The sequence below is a fragment of the Trachymyrmex cornetzi genome, unplaced genomic scaffold (genome assembly GCF_001594075.2).
Source record: "Trachymyrmex cornetzi isolate Tcor2-1 unplaced genomic scaffold, Tcor1.1 scaffold147, whole genome shotgun sequence".
In the NCBI taxonomy this organism is placed as follows: Eukaryota; Metazoa; Arthropoda; class Insecta; order Hymenoptera; family Formicidae; genus Trachymyrmex; species Trachymyrmex cornetzi.
In genome coordinates this window covers 5,601,861-5,626,704 of record NW_017296059.1, presented here as the reverse complement: position 1 = coordinate 5,626,704, position 24,844 = coordinate 5,601,861, and the positions used below count along the sequence as shown (strand labels likewise).

Sequence of the window (24,844 nt, the reverse complement as noted above, 5' to 3'; positions counted from 1 at the left end):
CCACTGCCACCGCCACCACCACCGCCGCCACCGCCGCCACCAGCACCAGCACCACCACCAGCACGGGCCCCGCGGGCCACACGGCCCCCGTAACCCTGGCTCACCGTGCACAGAGCCACATTTGCCGGGTCTCGCTGTACGTCCTGTCCCTAAATCCCGAACCCGCCTCGAGGGTGACCGTCGTTCCACGCCCCCCAGACACCTCGCCGACCCCTGCCGGCACGGGGATGACGATTGAGCGGTGAGAATGTAATGGCACCAGCTCTCACCGAGTGAACCGCGACACCACCAGCAGCATGTCTCGAGGCTGAAATTGCATGGAAAATTACGATTAGATTTGAAATCACGTCCTCGGCGCGCTTTCAAAGGCCACGAATTATCGCTTGAAGATCATCGTTATAGAGCTTTCTTTTCCTGAACTTCGTTTACTGCTAGGTCAAGAAGAAATAATATAGAGATTGTAGATATAAAGTTTTCATATAAAGTATGATGTATACATAACTCTATTTCTTCTTGACAAAATGTCCTAAAACACTTCATGTATACGTTAAACTCCTTGTGAAAATACAGGGTTGAGAAGTAATGCGTTATTTATCATGTCGTCATTGTTACAATTATTTTTTTACAATAACGACGTTTTCTCTTATTTATAACGTTAATTGCAATGTAGTGACGCTTTTCGGGTAATAGTATATAACGATCTATTGGTAACGAATATAATAAAACCAGTATCTTTATTGTTATTTGGTACACGTACAGTAACCACTACAGATACATTTCGCAATAAAATGGACAATTAGCGACACAGAAAATTGAATGCCACTTTAAAACCGGGTTATCAAAATTTGATGGAAAAGAAACGGAAATTGTAACAACTCGATATAGTTTTCAAGTAAAGATAATAAAATTAATTTTTTAAATCAATAATAAGTAACAAGTTACTTTTAGAAAGTAACTTTTCTAACTTTGCGAAAATATTAGAAATAAAACACTTTTGTAACTGCATTCCACTTAATAAAAAAAAAAATCAATTGTAGCTCTCAATTATTAATAAAAAATATTTTATGACGTTAAACATTATTTACAGTTTGATGTTAAATCTGATGTAAAGTAAACTTTTTTGTTACGTAATTCCAAAAGATTCTTATTAAATTCTCTATTTTAATTAATTTTAGGTTTAAAAAACGGAAACTAAAAACTTTTGCAGATAAGAAGTGCGTAAAAAAGCACAATGACTTTAATAAGCAAAAAAATATTTCGTAACTGCAGTTTTATTTATCTTTGAGAAATCTTTTACTCGAATCAATTTAGTGTATTCTAAAACCAAACTTACTTTTTACATAAACCACACTTACGTGAATTTTCGGGGAGGACAAGACGCACCGATTGAAATTTGCAACTTCGCACAAACTCGCCGCGTTTCTTTGAACTTCACTTCCAATCGGGCTACTGTTAGATTCGAATAAATAGGACGTGCACATGACGTGCTCGACGCGTCGTGCAAAATTCAGTCGACGACGTTTCGACGAGGATCGACGTTTCGACGACGTTACTGCGATGTCAATGGTACGGCTTGGCAAATTTTAATAAATGCGATATACGGCTCCGTTCTCCGAGTTAACAGTGACACGCGGACTGTCGGACTGAACTCGGACGGAATGAGCACCCACTCCCACTGACTACCCCATTCCCACCCCTTTCTTTCCTCCCCGTAAATCCCACTCTGTTTTTTCTTCGTCGTGCATCCTTTTCTGTCTTTAAACACTCGCGTGTTTAAATATTGTTTAAACAAATGCAACGCAACATACTATAACGCAAAACGTATTTTCATTACGCAAAATTTAATTATTGAAATTTAATTATAAAAATTTAATTAATCAGTAAATATATCGCATTCTCGCTTCACTTCGTATACGTCTTAAGACGACCTTCGAACAAACTCTAATTAATTTAATCGTTTAATTTATCAAGTAATATAATTTCAGTAAAATCAAGTAATATTAATTTGATAAAATAAATGATAAAATAAATTATTAATTTTTATTGTTTGACATTTGTGAAGCGAGACTAAAGATCAGGGACAACAAATTATATAGTTAGAAACTTCGATTATGAAGTTAATTTGGTTGAAATTGTCTTTAAATGTCACAGCAATGATAGCAAAGCTAGAAAAGCGACGGAAATATAGGGAGCTGGTAGTAAATTGTAGCATTGAAGGTACACTAGATAAAAACGATGCCAGCCAAAAAATACAGATTTTATTCATCCACCTATAACGCATACACAATAAAGTTGGTTAAATCCATTTCAACTGCAAGATATATGTAATGAGAAGTACATACACAAAATATACAGGGTGGGGCAATTCTCGACTTCATGACTCAGTCTATCTCTGCGGTTATCGAAAAATGCCTTGAACGACAGAGATCGTTTAGGTCACAAAATTAGACGTCTCACTCTGTATATAAGACATACGTAAGATGTATGTATATATTTATATAGGGTATCCCGTCGCTACCGCGTCACTTCTTAATGGCGAACTCTTTGGATAATTTGAGGTCGAAGATATATACGCGAAGTTATGTCGCTTCTTAAACGGAAAGCGATGAGAGTTAACTGAAACTTTCCGCGAACGGATTAGCTTTAATCGCTTCCCAATTTCAATATGGCATCCTCGATGTGTATTTCCATATTGAGACACCCACTCCAAATTATTTGAGGAATCCGTCCCCTAGTAGCTAATGCAACAGTAACATCCTATACTTACATGTACATACACATATACACATACCTTATTTATATATGCATTTATATTCATATAATTTAATGTGTTATGCTCAAACTCTCTGTTCGCTACGATTCTAAGGTACATCATCTACACATGCGGATTTTGTAGCATCCGTATTTCGTGTTCTCGTGTCCCTCACGAGCGTCCTCGCGTGTCCCCCTGTCGTTCTCCGTTAATTAAACCAAATGAGAATAGATTTTCAATCACCATAGTGCACGTTGCTCCAGAAATCTTCAAATAAATACTCTCTGTGCAACGTCTTAATATGTCTTATGCCTGTTTCTAACCAATGTGGATTAACTTTAATCTTGGTTTAATTTACTCTTTTTTTTTCTAATCCTTGAAACTAGAAAAAGATGAAGAGTAAGTTGGACCAAGATTAACTTGTTAATCTACAATTGGTAGAAATGAGCACTAATATGTAACCGAGTGATTAGAAAAAGAGAAGAAAAACGGGGGATGATCTCTATTCTAAATATTTATCAAAATTAAATAATGGAATAATTGCATAGAGAAAGAAAAAGAAGCAGACGTTGACTTGTGTGATTTGTGGCATCGTTAAAAAATAATTTTTCAAGTAATCACTCTTTCTAGTTAATCTGACCCACCTGCGTCGTCGAACTTTCCATAAAAAAACAGAGAAGATTTTATCGGTACAAGGTGGATCCAAATTATCGAGCTACGAGGACGACGATAATTACACGAAATTCTTGTTCCCGGAATACTCTTTCATAGACGCTATCGATTCGATAACGTCCGTTAAATGCTAAATGCTTCGAGTTTACCGCTCCGTCAGAAGAGTAATTTTTAATAACGCTATTTGAATAATACATAGTAAATTTTCTTTCTCGTCACCTTGTTCCCCTAATTATCAAGTTTCGCGTTCGTCAATTTGAGAACTCTTCGGAAAGCTGTCAACGCGGACACAATTTTAACAAAATAATACCTTCCGGTAATTGCGTCGTGTGTCGCTCGGAAGCTTATAGCACCAATAACAATAATACATTAATTAAAAATGACAGATCGTGAAAATCAAATATATCATAACGAAAATTGAAATATTCTACATCATATCTTTTAATCTATCACTGCCCGAATAAATAAATTAATTTTCAATTCTTGATTCTCGGCACTTACATTAAAACGAAGAACTTCGAAGATCACGAAAGGCATTTAATTTTATAAGAAATTTATTTCATATCTTTTATTAGAATTTCTCAGAAAGGTATAGATAACCCAAGGAACACATCAAGTTGACAGAAAGTCAAAATGACTTTATTTTAACGTCGTAAAAGTCAAAATAATGATTTCTGGTTACAAAATTTGACTGTTTATTGACGTTAAAGATCAAAATAAAGTCATTTTGACTTTTTGTTTACTTTTGTGTGTTCCTTGGAAAACTGTTCTTTAATTAGGTTGGGTGCTAATGATTTGACTTTTCTTTGGTAATAAGATTTAGAAAAAAATTATGTGTGCTGAAAAGAGTACAAAAGATACAGATTCTTAACGCGCCATAGAAGCTTCGTTATAAATGGCACGATATGTAATTATAATTGATATCATAATTACAAAGATTATAATAAAAAGTATCGGGATTTTCTATGATGATTCGAATATAAGTCAACACGCTGGAATAACGAATGACGATACATTGGCACGGAACGATGCGATCAGCGCGCAACCGAATCTGAAAAAAATCGAGGTACATTCCTCAGCGCGGCGCGAAATCAGGAAAGCAGAAAAGGAGCGCTCGCGTAAACATCTTCCGATCGGAATATTCCTATTTCCTTCGCTGAAATCGGCGATAATCGCGTGAACCGTTGTCATCGATATCGTTAGATCGCGCTGAACCGCTCCTCGTGGGCCTTCTTAACAATCGCTAGTTTGGAGTGAGGGTCCGCGGTCGATAGTCCCGTGTATGGTGGTTCTCTGGTACCGTGGAGCATCAGTGTCCATTCTTTCAGCCACCCATGTTGAGGCGTTTGAGTGTTGAAGCTCACCTAAAGAAAAAAAAAAAACCCGATACTCAGATCGAGTTACTCTTGCGTGTAGGCGGAAGGAAAAAGACACGTAATAAAATTCAAGTAAGAAACACGAGGAAACGAAATTTACCTCCAACAACCAAGTCCCCTGAGGGTACTCTCCCCACGTATGCGTCGTCATGAATGGCCACTTCGTGAACCCATCCCTGTGATCGTCATCATTCACTCTGCGGCTCAAAATCATAGATCTAAAAATATATTACGGAGATTTAGAACCGATCGGATGAAAAATTAAGAAGGGAGAAACTCGTTAAAAGAATATGGGAAGAAACCCGTGGGTTTGAATTGATCGTAGGGTAAAGTGTTAAGTGTTGAACAGCAGATAGAAAGAGAAAGAAGAAAATTTTGAAATTATCGCACGTACACCTTAAACTTCTATTATAGGCGTTTCAAATTTATAGCTTGTAGCAAGTGGGAAAATTCAATTTTATCAATTTTGTTCCGATGAAAAATTCATATCACGAATATGACATTTATTGCATACCTGGTACCCATTGGGGACGTGAGGAACAGCTCGAGATCACCACGCCGAGTTGCATTTACGGAAATGACGGCTTGCACGTGCTCTAAATAATTGACAGCGTACTCCGTGCCGGCGCACGCGTCGGTTTTAATTTTCACGAGAATGGATCGATCGCTCGTGACTTTTCTGGAAAATAAAAAATCAATTCTGTCTGAAGGAAAAAAAAATCAATCCTAAATCGATTGGAGAACCTCGTTCATTAGCCAAGTAAAATAAAAAGTCATAATGAGAGACATCAAAATGGTATTAAAATTACTTCAAACCCAAGCAGAACAATAAGTCATTATGCTATCAAAATGATGTCAAAATGATCATTAAAAGTCATTTTTCAATCATTTCCGATTTATTTTAATGTAATTTTGACATTATCGTGACCTTCTGATTCGATATCAACTAAAGTAACATAATATCGATGTTACAATTTCGCACTCGGTATGAATATAATAATATAACACTTGGTGTTACATAAAAGTGTTATATTGAATAAGAAATTATAGTATTTTGTTATTTTTAACTGATTTCGACTAAACTGTTCTGCTTAACATTATGAAAATATTCAGTGCCTCATCTTGATTTCGCGTTATATAAATCTTTGAAAGAGCTATACTTACTGCGTTTCGAACGTAGAACCAGCTTCGCAGTGATATCTCGGTGGTACCGTCTTCCATTTTTTAGCTAGAGCTACCATAGCGCCCGCGTCCAAGACGCCATATCCAAAAAGATGATTAAACTCGAGTCCAACGCCATTCATGGTCCAATGAAATCTATCCTTCGCGTCGAACAGAGAATTTCTTTTCGAAGTTAGGACGGTCAAATGCTGAATATCTCTCCAGGTCAGTTGCGGACTAGAAACGAAAGTTCTTTCAGCTTAGAGCACGAAGTTATAACAGCATCAGAGGAAAATTTTTAGTTTGTATCACGAGATTGATTTTTAGTTTGTATCACAAAGATTGACGGTACCCTATAAAATTTTTCTATGACAAAATTATTCTTATTGTTAATCTACAATGCCGTCGCAAACTTGTTCTAAAGTTGCAAGAGCGGTCGCGACAGTCACAAACATCAATAGTTGTCACGGCCATTCTTGTGACTTTAAAACGAATTTGCGACCGCATTGTAGACTAATTGTAAGCATTACGCAATGAATTTGTGGAAATTGATTATCGAATACTTAAAAATATTAATATGAAAACGTTAAATAAATGGAGTATTTTTACGGCCTTCCCTTAAGAAAAAAATGTTTCAATATATTGATTAACTATTCAGTAACTGATGATATTTAATCAGTTACTGGTGAAATATCATCAGTTACTGAATAATTAATTAGTAGAGAAAAGCCCCCTATTATGAAATAGGCGCCTAATATGAGATAGTGGCGTTTCTGCTTAACTAATAAACGTTATCTATTGGTTCCATCATGAATTTATTGCTCTTGGATTGAAAACTATTTAATAGAAAATTTATTATTAGATCATGCCTGTAATCATTGTAAAAAAAGACTTTAGAATTTGGATCTTCAAGTTTCATTGAGATGAGCCTTTAAATCTTGTTTATTATTTAATAAATAAGTTAATAAGTATTTGGCAATAAATTCTTCATATAGTGATAGAGCAAGGGCGTACTAATAGAAAAATACGGGAAATGTTTAATTACAGAAGTTAGATTTGATGATCGTAAACCATAAGGCATGGAAATCGTAATATGAGATACTCATGGTATTTCTAATATGAAATAACCCATGCTCCTATGTTATAGTGAAAATCGTTGCTAAAGAGTAAATGTTATTGTACAATAATAAAAAGAACAACCAGAATAAACGTCGAGTGCCTATTTCTGCAATGCTTGATTCCAACTACCTGAAGACGAGTTCTGGGTATAATCTATGCTCATTTTTCACGCACGCTGATTGTCTTTGTTTGCATTTTAAAAACATGAAATAAAGTTTTTTAATTGCAATAATAATATACTTTGCGTTTTACTATCGATTTCGCGGGGCATCTCATATTAGGAGCATAATTTTTTGACTTTGTGATTTGCTCACTTTTTACATTTCTTTAATTTTCCACAAAAATGGAATTTGAATTAAATTTTATATAACGTTATCTTAAAGCTTATTAAATTCCCTTTAAAATGACCTATTATTTTTTTAAATTCTGCCCATAGACTTCTAGCATTTACCCAAAATGAACTCGGTATCTCATAACAGAGGCCTTTCCTCTATATTGAAATATTTTTTCCTAAGAATTTTATATTTAATGTAATAATTAAACTTAAACTAAATATTACGCGCCGTGTCAATATGAAATATTAAAAATACGTTAATAAAGAGAAAAAAAAATACACTTACTTGGCTTCGAGAGCTAGCGCAAACACTCCCGCAGCTTCCGGTGCTGCGGCGGAAGTCCCGCTATGAGTCGTCGTGCATTTTCCATATAAATCCGTAGTGGCCTGTATAAAAAACGCATGCAATAAAATAAAAAAAAGATCTTCTGTAAACAATTTTATTATGAAAGAGAAGGGACTGCGGTTAGAGACTACATTTTTTTCATCGGTGTAGTATAAATAAAGCATTTTGTGTAACGTTTCTTTTTTTTAATAAAATCGTTTTTGAAAAGACGATCTTTTTATCTCTGCAGTGTCAACTTACCACTCCCGTGTTAGGGTCCTTGGCACCATTGCTGAAGGTGGAAGCCAGGGTGCTGGAGCAGCTCTCATCATAATGCGCGTTCTGACCGTCGTTGATGGCACTGTTGATACTGATGGTCCACATACTCGCGGCGTATCCGTCACAGTTACAGTCATCCTCCTCTCCGCCGTCCCCGGATGCCCAGACGTAGATATTGCCCAATCCGTTTCTCCCCTGATATATAAGAACAAACAAGGGACATGAATGAGTATGTCGTAAAAGCGACGTAATATTTTCTTCTTTTTTAATTTAAAAACAGACTTAAAAATTAAACATCGCTCTTTTCGGGATCATAGCCCAAGAAATACAAGTCAAAAGAGAGTTAAAATGATTTTTTGCTATAAAATTTGATTTTATTGCGACGTTAATAAAGTGATTTTTTTATTTTTTGTTGATTTTTGTATTCCTTGAGAGGTATAGAGTTCAAGACTTCAGTCAGGGAGGGGGAGTAAAAATTTATCTTCACACACAAAATTTATTAAAATACTTATATTAAAGTCAATCTTACAAGTAAACCTACGAAAGTGGGTTAAGGGGTTTTTGGGGTCGCTCACTAAATCTTATGTCAAAAGTATGAAATTCAAAAGTTTTTTCAACCTAAAGGTAAGGATCTTTAAGGGATAATGTTCACCCTTCAGAGTGGATCTTAGCCGATAAAAAAAATATGTGTCAAATATTTTTCAAAGTTCTACAAATGTACAAAGTTTCATTAAAATCGGTGAGATACTTCCATAGGTTTACTTGTTAGAGGATCTTCAGAAAACTTTCTTACGCATACGTGTGAGACACGAATTGAGCGTTTATCCAAGCAAAAAAAACAACAAGTCATTATGATATCAAAATAATGTCAAAATGACTCCAAAATCATTAAAAATCGTTTTTCAATCATTTTCGATTCATTTAGTTGTTTCCCCTTGCTAAAATTTAGGGTAGGCAAATTCCCCATTTTGCTCCCCTTGTTTATATTTGGGATATTCTTATGCGGATCTTAACTAAATTATTAGGCTGGAAAAAGAAATTAAAAAAAAAAATTGGATTAAAAGGGAAAGTAATCTTTATTATTCGCTATTAGCGCTGACATATTTTTCGAGTCTCTTTTTGATTTTAATTAATGCAAGAATTGATAGCGAAAAGCTTTCGATATTGATTTTATTGTTAAAGATAATATCGGTGATTCAATTAATCTCGCTAATGGTCGCGTAAGTGGTTACGAGTAAGTAATTATGTCACGTGTACCTCATTAACGCCGCGTACGATGGCCCTCATGGTCGCGTTGCGAGGTCCATCCACCGTCTTTCCGTCATCCGTGGGTCCCCAGGAGGCGCTGTAAATGTCTATGAGATCGGGTTCGTGGCCCATACTGTTCGCCTCGATCAGATCGGTCATGTACGGCTGATCCAGCATCCGGATCCCCGCGATCTTCGAGTCATATGCCACTCCGACGCCGCACACCCCGTTGTCGCGCGCGGCCGCGACCTCCCCGGCGCATCTCGTACCGTGGCTTCCCATGACAAAAGACCGTAAAGCTTTAGGTTTTCTGTTTATTGCACTGATTATTACGGCGCGGATGTTCGCCAAGCGATTCACGGCGCGGATGTAGGACGCGCTTTTGTTTTACTTTCAAACACAAATGCTTTTGTTTCCACGCCCTCGGTTAAGAGCGCTCGGACTACTCACCCGCGCGATTCGTTTATCTACTTCTTTGACTCAAACTTGATTAACTTTACATCGTTCTATTCTCTCTTAAGAACGTAATTCTTTCTTTGTATATAAAATATACTCTTACCTATTAAACCAGTCGTCGGTGTACCTCGGGTATGGATACGGATCGTTACTGCTAAAGTCGTAAGAAGCTTTCGCGTTCTGAAAGGAAATGTCGACTTCAGTGACTTACGATCATTAAGAAGATTCTCCAGTCTTTTCGTATAAAATAAGGATTTGATCAAATATTGAAGTTTCTAGTTAATATGAAGACATCTTTGAATTTTTTCAAATTTTTTGATCGTATAAGTTTGTTTAAATAATTTTCTAAAATAGCTTAAATTCTTATGAGAAAGTAGGTTTTGAGTAATTTAATTGTAAACGAAATATAAGAACTTTGAAGAGTTATATAAAAGAATGAAATTTAAAGGACATTTTGGAATTAAAAAAATAAAGTTTTATTTTTATGTAAAAGTATGAAATGTTTATGAATTACTTAATTCTCTTTAAATATAACGTCACACTAGTACAACGTTGTTTCCACCAGAATTATCAATATTTAAATTAAAAAACTAAAATAAAAGTCAATTGAGCCAAATACTGATTGTAAATGTGTATTTTAATATATGTATATATATATATCATTTATTAAAAATGAATATTAACATATAAACATTTCGACTTATGGTCAAGGTCCTCTTCAAAACAGAAATATATATATATTGACCAAATTAAAAACTATTAACAAATATAATATATGAAAAAACTATGGTGGTATCCGAATTAATCTTGGTCATTTGTGATTACAAAGTCAAATGACTAACTTGATCTGTCGTATAATACTCCATGCTCTATTAAATTGTTCAATTTAATGAATTAGAACTTAAGAATATTCAACACAACATAACTGTTCGATAAACCGATATAAAATGATTGATGAATTTGGATACCACCACAGTTTTTTCGTATATTCTATTTGTTAATGGTTTTTAATTAGGTTAATATATATATTTTTTTGTATTGAAGAGGATCTTGACCATAGGTCGAAACGTTTACATGTTAATATTCATTTTTAATAAATGACATATATATTAAAATACTTACAACCAGTGTTTGGCTCAATTGGCATTTGTTTTGGTATTTTAGAATTTTTCTTTAGAGCCTATTGATTACATTGATTTAAATTTAAATAATTACTGTTAACAATTTTTTTAAATATTTTCCACATAAATATTCATTTTTATCATAAAAAAATTATTTTCAATAACAAATTATAGTTTTATTATTTATTTTTTAGAAGATAGCATTATATATCCTTTATGCTCTCTTAAGATAAAAAAGTCATGTAATTCTATTTCACTTTTTGAGTTGGAGAACCTCTTTAATTTTTTATTTTTAATGTCGTTATCATGAACAAAATATACAATCACCGAGTTTGCTACATGCTAATTTTAATTATAAAAGTAGCAATAAAAAAAGATAATTACGCTTTTTGATAAAAAAATTATAAAAGGACAATAAAACGTTTGCTGCCAACAGCAAATAAATAACTAGATTTTTTTCTCTCGAGTACTGCAAGTTATTCTACTTTATCTACACTTTATCCGATTTCAAAGTCTCTCGTTCTCTGTTATTTGGAATTCCTGGCGTACTTCCATGAAAGATGCGCCGAGAATGGCATCCGTGCGAAAGTATGAAGAGAATATTCGCGTGATCCTATTTAGTACAACGTACTTTGCTGCACTATTAATAAATTATATTCCCAGATTTCTCGTGGTAGACACGTGGTAAACATTATGCATTACTTTCGTATTCGTAATGTGCTGCAACTTTCGCAAAATTTTCGCGTGATCCTGTTTAGTAAACATACATTAACATACTGCATTTATTAAAATTAAATTACATTCGCAGGATTATCGTGGTAGAAACATTATATTTTGTAGTCGTGTAATGCAACCTTTACAAAATCTTTATCATTTTACGAAATATTGGATATTAAATCTCATTAATTACTCCAAAAAGATCTTATTATATTTGTCGAATAAAACTGAAAATAAAATTGCAGTCGTGAAAAAAAAATTTGTTAAAATAGTCACCATTGATTTTAACACGAATATTCTCTTTAAAAATTTCGCGCGGACTTCAAACTTGATTTAAAATAAATTTTTTGTGAAAAAAAACGAAAATTTTTATTGATAAAATATATAATATTGCAACGAATGTGCTTACGTAATTATATTTGAGATCCGGATGCATGTAATCGACACCTGTAATAGAAGAGTGGCATTATTGATACATATAGATTTTATGTTGGCGGTGATGTTAAGCGCCGCCACGTGCAACGTGTAACGTAGTATATACAACATAAATATAAATTCTGAGCACGAAAAAGAAGGTAGAGTAGTAAGAAGACGGTAAAGTGGCAATTTCTGTTCTCTCGTTAATGAAAAGCGAATGATATTTAGGAGGACTCGGACAATCATATTATATCGTTGAATACAGTTACGACAGATGCTCGGAAAATTTATCTTCTCGTCTTTCAGTGAAATGGGAGAGCGAGCGTTGCGTAACTCGCGCTACCCTCTCGGCGCGATATCGATTCAAAGCCCGCCAGTTCCCTCGAACTGCACTCGAGGGCGCGTGTAATTTAACGCCGTTTTGACTTCGGGATAGTCCTGTAGTTCGATAATGTCGATTCGAAAATGCGGGGGAAAAAAGAAGAAGAAATGAAAAATATATCCTAAGACGACACACCAAAAGAAAGTCGAGATGACTTTATTTTCTCAGATAATACGGAGAGTTTAGAAAGAATTCAAAAGGAATTCAGTCGTATGCCATTAATTCTAAGTTCATTTTCAGATGAAAAAGAATTGTTTTATCTCAAAAGTTCTGAAAAGAATTATCGTTTTGTATTTGAAAGAAAATAAATTTAGAGAGAATTGATGACGTATGTCTGAAGTGATATGAGTTCTCTGTGCTATCTGGATTGATGTCATGAAAGTCAAAATGATGATTTGTATTCACAAAATTTGATTGTTTATTGACGTTAAAAATAAAAATAAAGACTTGATTTGAAAGACAAAAATTATGATTTAAAATTTATAGAATTTAAACACAAACACTGAAGATGACCTGATAAAAAGGTCGAAATGTTTGTTAAAATAAACATATATTAAAAAATTGTTCATTAGCTCGTAGCCCTTCTGAAATTTTTTTTAGACTTTTTTTATTTTGAATTTGTTGAGCCATATTATCTACTGTTAAAAATAAAGACGTTTAAAATTTTTGTTGACTTTTATGTATTCTTTAGGATATTCCATCACTTACCATCGTCCATTATAGCCGTCGTCACGTTCTTCCCCGTGACGCCCTGAGCCCAGGCCGCCTCGACGTTCAAATCCAGTTTCGGTTTACCGCCGTTCTGGCCGACATTCTTCAGATACCACTGGTACTTGAAAAAAGGATCCGTCGGGTCCTTGTTCGCCGGATTTGCTGGATTCTTAATTTCGTATAACGGCACGAGGTTATCCACGCTTAGGAGCTTGTAGCCTCTTTTCACTCGCTTGAAACCCGGCTGCTGTATCGCCGTGGCCACCTAAATTTTTAATGTACTTCAACCTCCTTTAGGTCGTCCTTTTTAAATATTCTTAATCCCTTGCCCTTTTATGTCGAGATAAATTCGACGAGATAAAATCGCCTCGTGGCAATCCTCCGCATTGTTCTCCAAACACTCGAAATAATGATTGATTGACAATTAGTAAAATGTATTCTTGAAATCCCGACAAATTTAATAATTTCTTCAAATAACATATCAATCGCGAATGCACATTAAATTGCTAATTAGATTAAGAATGAAATATTTAAATTTAATCACTGCTCGTTTGTGACAAATTTGGAGTGCATCGAGTTAATTACTTTATAATCCAAATATTACAAAGAAAAGAATTTATAAATACATTCTCGTGTCCCGAAAGCATATAAAACTCATCCAAGCTTAATTTTCTTTAGCATAAAAAAATGAAATTACAACAATCCGCCAGCTTCATTAGCATTTTAATAACTTTCATTTTTTCTTTATGGTAATATTAATAATTGTAAAAATAGTAAAATTTACAGGCTCTTAATATTCAAGATACAATATAGTAAAAAAAGGCTAATAAGAGTCAAACAAAAGAATTCTTCATAATTAGGTCACCACAAATGTATTAAATATAAAAATATATACAAAATATAAATTACGAAGCTCTAACATAAAAAAAAATCTTCAACGTTATTGTAATACAAAGTATTACATGTTTCGGCCTTCTATTTAGGTCCTCTTCAGATATACAAAATAATAGAGCAGTAAATCCATAAAATTTAAGATAGACGGTTTTGTTAAAAAATAAGAAAAGATGAGAGTTTTTTCATGATGGATGACCGTTTGCGAAATTTCTAATCGTTCTAGTGAAAACATAAAAGAAGATTATATGTAATCAGAACTGTAATATGAAACTAAGCCAGAACGTCTCTCTGGTAAAAAAACTCACCTCTGAGTTCATAAAAATTAAAAAAATCCGTGTCAGAATTAAAATAATCGTCACTATGATGTCAGCGGAGGTAAAGGTTAATATCACATTCTAAGTGGATAACGTCATTATATTTTGTATGTATTTTTATATTTAATACATTTGTGGTAACCTGACTAATAATTGTCGCGTAGATACGCGACTCGCAAAAGAGATATCAACTTACCAGAGGGTCGACCTTTAATTTTCGCGTGTGCGGCACCGATCGTTTGCTTCGTACATGCGGCAAAGCTCTATGTACGAAGTGATACTCCGTCTGACTGTCCAATACCTTCAAAACATTTTTTTACATTTTACTCTTTATCAATAGAGATGCGCAGAACTTCTAACAATAAGTATCTTTAGAATATAAACAAAGCTGGGATAAGTAAGTTCTCAAAACAGTTTATTTTGATAACATTATTTCCATTGCAATAAATATCTCATACGCTTTGATAATGAAAGAGACCTCATTTCTTTTTTACGCGTTATACCTTGTTTGATATGAAATTTTTATAATTTATACGAAGGAAAAAATATTTTATTTGGACTTGTAATAATACAGCGTAAGTATATAACATTCAGTTTTATTTATTAATTTTATAATTATTATGTAATTATTTTATGATTACAAATTTTTGTTTTACATATGTAAAGAAATTTAACATAACGTAAATGTAAAGGAACGTAACAGTTTAACATAATGTAATGTATTGAGAATACTAAACTTTTTATATGTAATTGTACTTATATATGTAATTTTTTCTTTATTCTCCTTGACAAGAACATTATTAATTCAGTTCTCCCAGGGAAAATTGAGTGTACAAGTGACAGTAGAAAACTAGCATTCATAATACACACAGAGAGAGAGATAGAAAATGAAATAAATTTAATACCTGGAGGGAAAAAAATAAATGAGATTTCTGAGTGGAAATTCTAGCAATATGTAGAGATTAGAATGTCGCTTTTATTTCTAAACTAACGCGCGATATCTGATCCGATTTCTCGATACGCCCACGCCGGCAAATAAAAAGAGATTGTTATCAAGATAAAATAATTAGTTTCTAGGACGTTGTAAAGAGTGAGGATTGTCTCAGTATCTGGAACTGTTTGCATAAATCCTCGTTGCGTTTTACCAGTTCTATTGCAGCAGGAAAAAAATAGAAACGAAAATCGAGATTGTTTTCCTTTGGTTTGAAACGAAGCTTTTCAATCCTAGTTTTATTTCCTTTCTCATGAATGTTCGAATGTTGCATGTTCGTCGCTATGACCTTGACTCTCGGCATACAGAACTAATGCTACTATAATCTGCGAAATGAAAGACAATGACAGCTGTTCGACAACTTATTGTTAAGCTGTTGAAGCATTCTCTTAGTCGACCTACCTAAACTTGTGTAACATAAAATCAGTCGTTGTCAATGCAAGACATGGCAGAATCAATCGCATTGCAATAGACGCGATCGATCCAGACGATAATTTAGCGTCCATGTCTGATGGCGGTTAATCATACGAGACAGCCAGGAAACAGTTTTAATTGGAAGGAACTACGTCACTACTCCGGTAAATAGACCTTACAGGATACCAATTCTCTCTATATTGGTGAAATTCAGCATCAGAAACGTTTATCTAATACCGTGTGGTCGGTTATCGGTAACATGACCGCAAACCTACAGATATATAAAATTCTACGTATATAAAAAAAACAAGTTGAAAATAAAATCCGTTTAGAGAAAATTGTGTCAGCTAAACAAGAAAAGAACAATATTTTTTGTTTTAAACAATTGTATTGATGAGAATCGATGAACACTCGTTTCAACAACAAAAATATATATATATAAACAAAAATTTTTTAAATTTTTTATAAACAATGTTTTATTAAGAGAAACGGAAATAAATTGTTATTATTTTTATTATTTTGCATATACTTATTTACTAATTTTGTTTATTTTTCATTGTTCCTTCAAATGGAATATTTCGTATTTTCGACATAACGATTATATAATATTGTAATAAAATTTTATTTAAACCTAAAAGCAATGCACACGCTTTGTCAATATTGATCTAAAAATAAAAACAGAGAGAATCTTGTATACTAAAAAATTCTCTGCTCCATATTTTTTTATACTTGCATATTACTTTTTCACATAAAGCCAGCATCTTTTCTCGATCGTGTCGTTAATAACCAGTACGTGCGTCGGGAGTCACGTGTCATGATTTTTTAAACCAGTCCCATTTTCTCGGGTATTGATCTCGAAGTAACTTTACACCTCGTTTCGATGCAGACCGTAGGCTGCAGTAGTTCAATTAAACTTCGCCAATGGAAGCTTACGTTAACTAAGTCTGATTTATACGAGCTATCGTATTAGCGTAATCCAAGAACTGCATTTATTAATCTCTTAACGCAATCGTATCTCTAGAAAATATTATAGTTAAAACACACTTATCCTTATTCCTATCATTTGCGTACCGCTGTACAATTTTTGTATAAAACGCGTATCAGAAAGAAACTTCTGAGATTAAAAAGAAAAGTTTCAGTCATAGAAGAGAGAAAGAGAGAAAGAAAGGGAGAAGAGAGCTGTGAGAGAGAACATGACAGCAGTCTTCATTTAAAAAACTTCCACTCGATAAGTTATAAAAGCAGCTCTTACAGCAACGCGAGGTTCTCTATAAATAATACAAGCTCAAATAAATGTCTCGACTATCGCGCTTATACATATATATTCCTCTTTAGCCGACTATCAACAAATTTATCTGCGCAATTTAGATTTTCTTCCTTTTGCTGCTCATAAACATAAAGTACATCGACTCGACGGTAGAAAAAAAAAATGCGAAAATAGTTCTATTCGAGTCGAGCAGTTTATCTTTTCTCCTGCGAAAATAAAGTGATCGAAGAAAAATGTTTGAGTTCCTCATTTTCTCTAATTTCTTCACCACAATATTTTTTTTTATAGGCGAACTCGATTGTCTGCGCTACCGCTCTTTGAAAACTGTTATATATAAAGATATATCAATATAGAAACGTGATATCTAAATGCATCAGAAGCATATTTCGATAAAATATCCGATGTATCCTGTTACAAAAAATGTGATAATATTAAAGTTGAACATTTTATCGATCAAGACGTTTATATTTGCGACAAGACGTAAAGAATGTAAAGGACGTGAAGTTGCTTTATTGAAGTATAATATTATGTTTTCAATATAGTCTTAATTGGCTGTTATAATACAAAGTATTTTCAATTTATTTCATTTTCTTGAAAAAGACAGTAATAAAAGCTAAAATAGATAAAAGCTAAAATACTTATAAAATATAATAAATTATTATAAATATAATGTTAAAATAAATATTATTTTTTAATAAAATTGTTTCTTAATTTAGCTTTTGTTTAATATTAAATGCTTACGTCAATTTATTGAGTGCTTTATACTACAAACAATATTTTCAATAGACACAAGAAATATTATTAGGCACAAAGAACCACCATCGAATATGGCATTTCATCGATCGATTTTCATTTAATATTATTTTCAATATATTGCACTTTTCGCTTAAGCTCATTTCTACCCATTTAATGCAGATTAACTTTAATCTCAAGTTTTATCAATTTACTTTTTATCGCTTTCTAATTCTTAGAAGATAAAAAGTAAGTTAAACCGAGATTAAAAATTAATCTACATTAATAAAAATGAACATGAGTGACATAAGTCGATACGAACTTCGTTCTATTTTTCTTGGCATTCCATGACAAAAATATAATAGAATGACTTGTGTCGATTTGTGTCACTAAATGGAAGGCTTCCATTATGTTTCTGTATTATAATTAACAATGTTTTCAATACGGCGTTTTTGAAATTAAATTACTGCGCACATAGCCTTCGGCGATCATCAAATGCGAGGTAACGCAAGCGAGCGAACTCGACAGTGTTTGCGGCACAGTCAGCCCGCAATCAGTGGAGTACATCAAACTACGGGCGGACGTGGCGCTGAGTCTGACGCGTGGCGTGGCATCAGTTTCGGTCGCGACACAAGAGCAGATTCAATATACAAAATATTAAATTCTTCGCGAACGATAGAACACAACAAAATTCTTTATCCCTTTTTGCTTTTTTTAATTCAGCGAACAAACTACGCAGGAATGCACAATAACACGCATTAATTTAGATTCAGATATTCTATGGAGGATATAACGATACCGTGAAACGCTCCGATCGATTATTCTATGTATTAAAAATTTATCTGCCTCTACTACAAATATCCGCGACTTTCGCGAGTAAGTACTCCTAGTCAGAGAGTTAATGACTGCAGGATTTAAAATATATTCATATTTTAGCTTTTTATTTAGTCTCTGACGAAAATAAAAATCGGAGAGTAAATCGAAGAATAACAGAAATTTAAACAAAACTTCTAGGAAGTGAAAATTGAAACATCAAAACGTAAGAGATGTTAACGCTTTTTTTACGCGTTTTGTTTCAATTTTTGCTTCCTAGAAGCTTCATTTACTTGTTACTCTCTCTCTCTCTTTATATCGACTTACGCTCCGATTTTTATTTCTGCTAGGGGTTGAAAAAGAAAAAGATTCATATTGTTCATTTATACGATAATTGGGCGGTAATAAAATTCAAGATAAAAATTTGTCTATTTAACGATTCCGGTTTTTATTAAACATTTATTGAGACATTTGGAAGGCGTACAAAAGGATGAGGCGGAGCTATGAGATCAATTGGCCATCGAGATGCCAATGAACGTTCTATCGGGCAGAACGCTGGAAAATACAACCGGTAATATAGCAATGTAATCTGTTGCGGACTAATGCGAGTAATTGAACTATGCTGCAACAGAATCAGCGGTTCTGCGGTTTCTATACTTGCCTTCTAAAAAGGATAGGTATTTATTCCACCTCCATCCCCTTCAAGTTCCACTCAACGCTAATTAATCGAATATTAAACAAGTCGGAAACACGTGAAACAATCGTTCTCGGAATTCGTAATGTCTGTCAATATTAGCTGCAAATAATGATGAATTAAGTGCATACCCATTTTAAGCAGAACAACGTCACAAATAACGTCAAAATGAAATTAAAATAAATAGTTCAAAAAACAAAGTTAATAAAAAATTAAAATGAATTAATTTTGATTTTAACGTCAAAATAGCCAAATTTTATAACAAAAAGTCATTATTTTGACCTTCAAGATTTGATATTTTTTGGGTTATTAATTGAAAAGTAATTTTTAGTAAAAAATTTTGGAGTCACTTTGACGTCATTTCGATAATTTGAGTTTTGCTTTCCAAGTAAAAAAAACCAATCGCGATAATGTTAAAATAACGTTAAGAATGAATTGTAAACGATTGAAAAATGATTTTTAATAATTATTTTGGATTTTGATGTCACGGGGTGATGTCACCATTTTAATGTCACAATGATTTATTGTACTACTTGGGATTGGATGTGCGTTGCTATAAGCGGACATTCCTTTTTCGTGACATTTCGAGAACCCAGTAGTTCAACCGTACATAATGGACGACTGTTCTGACAATGACAACGACTCCAAGTTTATAGACATGGGGCACGGAGCCGGAACGAGGGGAACGCTATCTGAACCAGAAACGCTCGCGTGCCATTTCTTGCGAATTGTCTCACGACGCAAATAGACGCCATACACGAGAAAGTGAGGGTGACATCGAGAAGACGTAGCCCGTGATCCGATCGTTACGCGTTATTTGCCGTCCATCTGGACCTTTTCCTGTCCGCGTCTTTGTAAGGGTGATCGTTTTGTTCGTGTGCAGCTTAACAAAGTATATGAATTAAATCCTAAGCAGAACAACAAGTCATTATGATGTCTGCAAAAAGACTCCAAAATGATCATTAAAAGTCATTTTTCAATCATTTTCCGATTCATTTTAATGTCATTTTGACGTTATCGCGACTTGTTGTTCTGTTTGGAATAAATGAGGGAAGCATGAAGTTTTCAAGTTTTTAATTACTATGTTACGGTTCCGTACTCCGAGAGAATCAGGTGATCAGCTGCGACGAGGAAGGAATAACAACTGGAAGGAAGAAAGAAAGGACCCGAGCGCGAAACAATGTTACGATAACGTCAAAATGGCAGTAAAATGAGCCGTAACTATCAAAGGAACACACAAAAGTCGACAGAAAATCAAAATGATCTTATTTTCATTTTTAACGTTAATAAACAGTCAAATCTTGTAACCAAAAATTATCATTTTGACTTTTTCTTAACTTATTGGTGTGTTCCTTGATTTATGATTGAAAAGTGTCTTCTACTAATTATTTTGGAGCCATTTTGATGTCATTTTGAAGTAACTTGTGTTCTGTTCCCAGGGAGAACAAGAAAGACAAAATAATATCATTTGACGTCATACTGATCGATTATTGACCGAATTTATGTTATTTTTTATTATTATTTAATCAATATAACATTATTTTGACTTTGTTGTTCTCCTTGGATTGCGGAAGAGAAAAAATGCGAAATACTGACGCAATTGAGAGGGCTTTATAAGAAATTCTCTATTATATATGCTATGTGTTCTCTCTATATACATATATACATATCTTCCAAACTACATTCTTTAGTCTCCAGAGTTATCCAGGGGTCTTATTTTAAAAATATCGCATATAAAAATACTGTAGCATCTGTTGTGTATATATCATATATATATAAATTTTCGTATACGATATATTATAGATTCAAGAATGTATCCAAATAGAATAACACGTTAAAATAATGTTAAAATAAACCGTGAATAATTAAAAAAAGATTTGGGAATAATTTGATATATGATGATTTTGTTCCGATTGGAGAGGTCGAGGGAATCGACGGGCCTGGAGCGGACACCGTCGGACTTACCGGTCCCAGATTGATGAAGCCGTTCCTCAGCGCCACGCGATCAGCTACGTGCCGCTCCGCTGGCTGCCGCATCCTCACCAGGAACGTGTTGGTAAAGACCTCGGCGGTGGTCGTGCCGGCGAGGACGAGGAGCCCGATCACCGCAAGTAGTAGCATCGTGACGAGAGGCGGCCGGCGAGGTATAACGTCCAGGTATTCGTACTCCGCATTCGCGGGTTCGGGGATACTGGACGCTCGAGGTACTCGGCTACTCGAGGTACGCAACGGTACTACGATCTTCGTGGCGGCGGAGGCGGTGGAGGCGGCGGTGGTAGCGGTGGTGGCGGTGACGACGTCGGAGGCGGTAGAGGAGGCGGCGATGGCGGTGGCAGTCGGTTCACAGACGTACGACGCGGACGACGAGGGATCGAAAGATGGGGAAAAAAGAGGGGAAAAAAGGGAATATAGAAGAAAGAAAGGAAGCTCCTTCCTCTCTGGTCCCCGGGTGGCGGTGGCGAACTACGCGACCGCAGGGGTTGAACACACCGCTCGCGGCGCTACAACGCCGCGGCAGATTCGTCCAAGTGGAGGAGCTTGCAACGCGGATGAGCGACGTGGCCCACTGAATCCATTCGAAGCGGCGAAGTATGCGAAGAGAGATACCGCGTCTAGATACAGCCGCAAATATCACGCAAAAAATTAAAAAAATAGGAAAAAGAGAGACAACGACGTTTAATGCGCAAACGCGAATTTCTCCGCGATGAGAATACGCGAAGTTCTGGTATGATGAGAGACCTATCGCGTTTTTTTTTTTTTGGATTACGTTACGTTCGATTAATGGAACGAGAGAACTAATTAAATCGTGATCATCGAGGGAAAGAGGGTAAAAAAGGGGGATCCCGATTGCGTTGCCGCGCCACGTAGACGACCAAGTGGGCAGGTGATAAACCTCTCGCGTGACGTCACTCGATATATTGATTAAAACGGCGTCTCGACGTCGACGTCGACCAACATGGGAAATTTCGTAGTCGCGCATGCGCGAATTTGTTTCTCGAGGATACAATCGCTAAACAAGAAAAAATTTACTGTAAAAAAAAATTAAAAAAAAAAAGAAATTAGAGTACGAGTCTCGCAAAGAACCTGAACGCGAGATAAATATGGCGGTTAAGATTAATATTTTGCTAGAGAATATATGTATATAGATATTTGATATTATATCAGATAATACATATATTGCCAGAGAATATATATATTACTAATTGACGTCATTTTTTATAAAAAAGATGTCTAATTTTTATTCCAAGTCTTCCTAAAAATTGCAAGCGGGAAGCGTGGATTATATGAATATTACATTGATTAAAAATCTAAAATAGTTATATACGCGAAAACTAATTCCATTTCTTATAAAATTAAAAAGGAATTAACAACTAAAAAGTAATTATTGTATCATTCCTGCATACAAGTTTTTTTTCTAACAAGTACAAAGCTCTTTTCTTGTTTCAATTCAAATGTTTTCATATCTCACCATTTTAATTAAGCAATTATGAAAATCAATCAGTTTGAATTTTCTTTTTATTACTTAACTTATTTGTTTCGCAAACAGAGTTATGTTTTAATTTTCGTTTGTCGCGCAAACTTTTTCTCATACATTTTCAAGCGAAGAAATTTCCATCAAAAACTTGTGGAATTCAATAGCTCTTATATTTTCTTTTTAACGTATTTGTTCCAAACAAAGTTATATTTTAATTTTCGTTTGTCGCGCGGACTTTTTCTCATTAGAGCAAAAATAATGAGAAAACATCTGTGACGCAACAAAATAAAAATTTACAAACAAAATTACAAATTCTGTGCAAAACAAATACGTTAAAAAAAAAGTTAAAGCAAACGGTTCTTTTTTTGTGCTCGCTCCAAGCGAAATAAAACTTCTGGCATTCCGGGCGTCGTTTTACCAGATAACAATTTCAATTGATCGGACAATGCGCTTGTATTTATATTTCCTTTTACCTTCGATCCTTTTCCAAAAAAATCACAGCAGCTTCACTATTTTGTACGTAGATATAAATCCTGTTGTATTTGTAACATTGTTTCAGGATAAAGGATGAGCATACACACAATTACGTATCATTTAAAAAATATAATTTGCTATAATATATCTTACATCCTAAAGATATCGACTTGATTGAATTTTTCAATAAACTTTACATCCTTTCTGATGTGTAAAAAACGTTGTATATCTAAATAATACTTTACACATATTACATCTCTTAAAATTTCTTATCTAGATAGATTCACTTTAAATTTTAATAAAAACGACAAGTTAGTTGCAGGAGCCCGTCACAATATACATAAATGTCTGGATAGATCAATCATTAAAGTTAAAGTATAACAGACAAACGATACACATATAATGGGAAACATATCTCTCGTACAAACAATGAAAAAGAGGGAAAAACATAAAGAAAAAACTTAATATACACAGAACGTTACAGGGATCTTCATAAAATATTGAATTCAATAATCGTGAGTTTTCCAATAAAAAGTGTGAGCTGAATGCTTTATATCACTGACAAGATAGTACGTATATTTGATAATAATTTTCGTGTATATATTCGATATCGTATATGATCGATTATACACTTACTTTTAATACACAACTATAATTCCTGTTCTTGTAATTTGATCTTATATTTACAACATGACGCCACAAAAATATTATAAATAAATTTTATAAAATTCTAAAATTAAATTCATCTATATCGCAATTTCCAGATATATCAAATTACAAATACTTGGAAAAATGATCTGTTGCCGCGCAATATATGCAATCTGAAAAAAGAAATCAGTTTAAATAAGAAAAGTTTAATATTTTATTTTTTTTTAAATAACAGAAAATAAACGAAATCTCTTTACAAAGCAATTAATTATATTTTTTTATTTGAGTAATAGAATATTTTGATTTCGTTCAGATGGATCGGGTCGTAAGATAAACTCTTGGGCTTTCTGTAATAAGCCTAAGTTCTAAGTCTTAAGAAATTGACCAATCATAGTCAAATGTAAGAACAATAATTGATTATGATCGGTCAATTAAGACTTTTTACTGTTTTTCAGGAAAATATACTGGTAACACTGTGTAACACATTCCGTGTTTTCCAATTATACTTAACACAAATCGACACAATCGTATACAGCCAAAATGCTGTGCGTCATTTTATATTACATGATGTTCGTCATCTTATATCAGTTCACGAATTTTTACATTTCATTACCATTTATTTTTTAAAGAGCGGTTCTCCGAAAAGAGGTTTTAAGATTATATTCGGATATATTTGAACATAGATATATCAGATCTTTTTTATTTCACCCTGGTGGTAAAATAAAAAAGCAATGTTTTAATTACAAGTCACCACTGTGTTGAATTACTGCGTCATACAGTATATAAGTGTGTTCTGTTGTTGGAAAGCAAAGGTAATGGCTTATTGAAGAAAGGCCATTAGATCTGAGTGATTAATGACAGATTCTTTGCTGCAATTTGGTAACAGTACCGAAAAAACAGTATCGAAAAAACAACTTTCTTAAGTAACAAAATTTAAACTTTGTTCGTGAATTAGAAATGTCATGTAAAAACGTGTGACGTAATTACGTTTTTGTAATTTTATGTATTCACGAGTTTATATATGTATATATATAATTTAAATGTATTCTAAGGTCAGA

General features: G+C 33.9%; 1 protein-coding gene across 1 annotated transcript; it reads right to left on the bottom strand.

Annotated features, from left to right (window-relative positions):
• Window positions 1-4,180: 4,180 nt before the first annotated feature.
• Window positions 4,181-21,646, bottom strand: amon (prohormone processing protease amontillado). The gene is made up of 12 exons (XM_018502480.1): window positions 21,155-21,646; window positions 14,475-14,579; window positions 13,068-13,335; window positions 11,970-12,007; window positions 9,826-9,902; window positions 9,276-9,540; window positions 8,001-8,213; window positions 7,701-7,801; window positions 5,965-6,198; window positions 5,315-5,479; window positions 4,901-5,018; window positions 4,181-4,788 (listed from the first exon to the last, which is right to left on the bottom strand). The coding sequence occupies exons 1-12, from the start codon at window positions 21,308-21,310 to the stop codon at window positions 4,624-4,626; spliced, it is 1,905 nt and encodes a 634-aa protein (XP_018357982.1). The 5' UTR covers window positions 21,311-21,646; the 3' UTR covers window positions 4,181-4,623.
• Window positions 21,647-24,844: the final 3,198 nt, after the last annotated feature.

Bases quoted from the DNA above. Each gene is read 5' to 3' on its own strand.
- amon (XM_018502480.1), bottom strand. From the start codon at position 21,310: ATGCTACTACTTGCGGTGATCGGGCTCCTCGTCCTCGCCGGCACGACC. The intron at 12,008-13,067 runs GTAAGTGATGGA...CTTCTATTACAG, and splicing joins GACGGCTATAATGGACGATG to GTGTCGATTACATGCATCCG. The intron at 7,802-8,000 runs GTAAGTTGACAC...TTTTTTATACAG, and splicing joins AGGACCCTAACACGGGAGTG to GCCACTACGGATTTATATGG.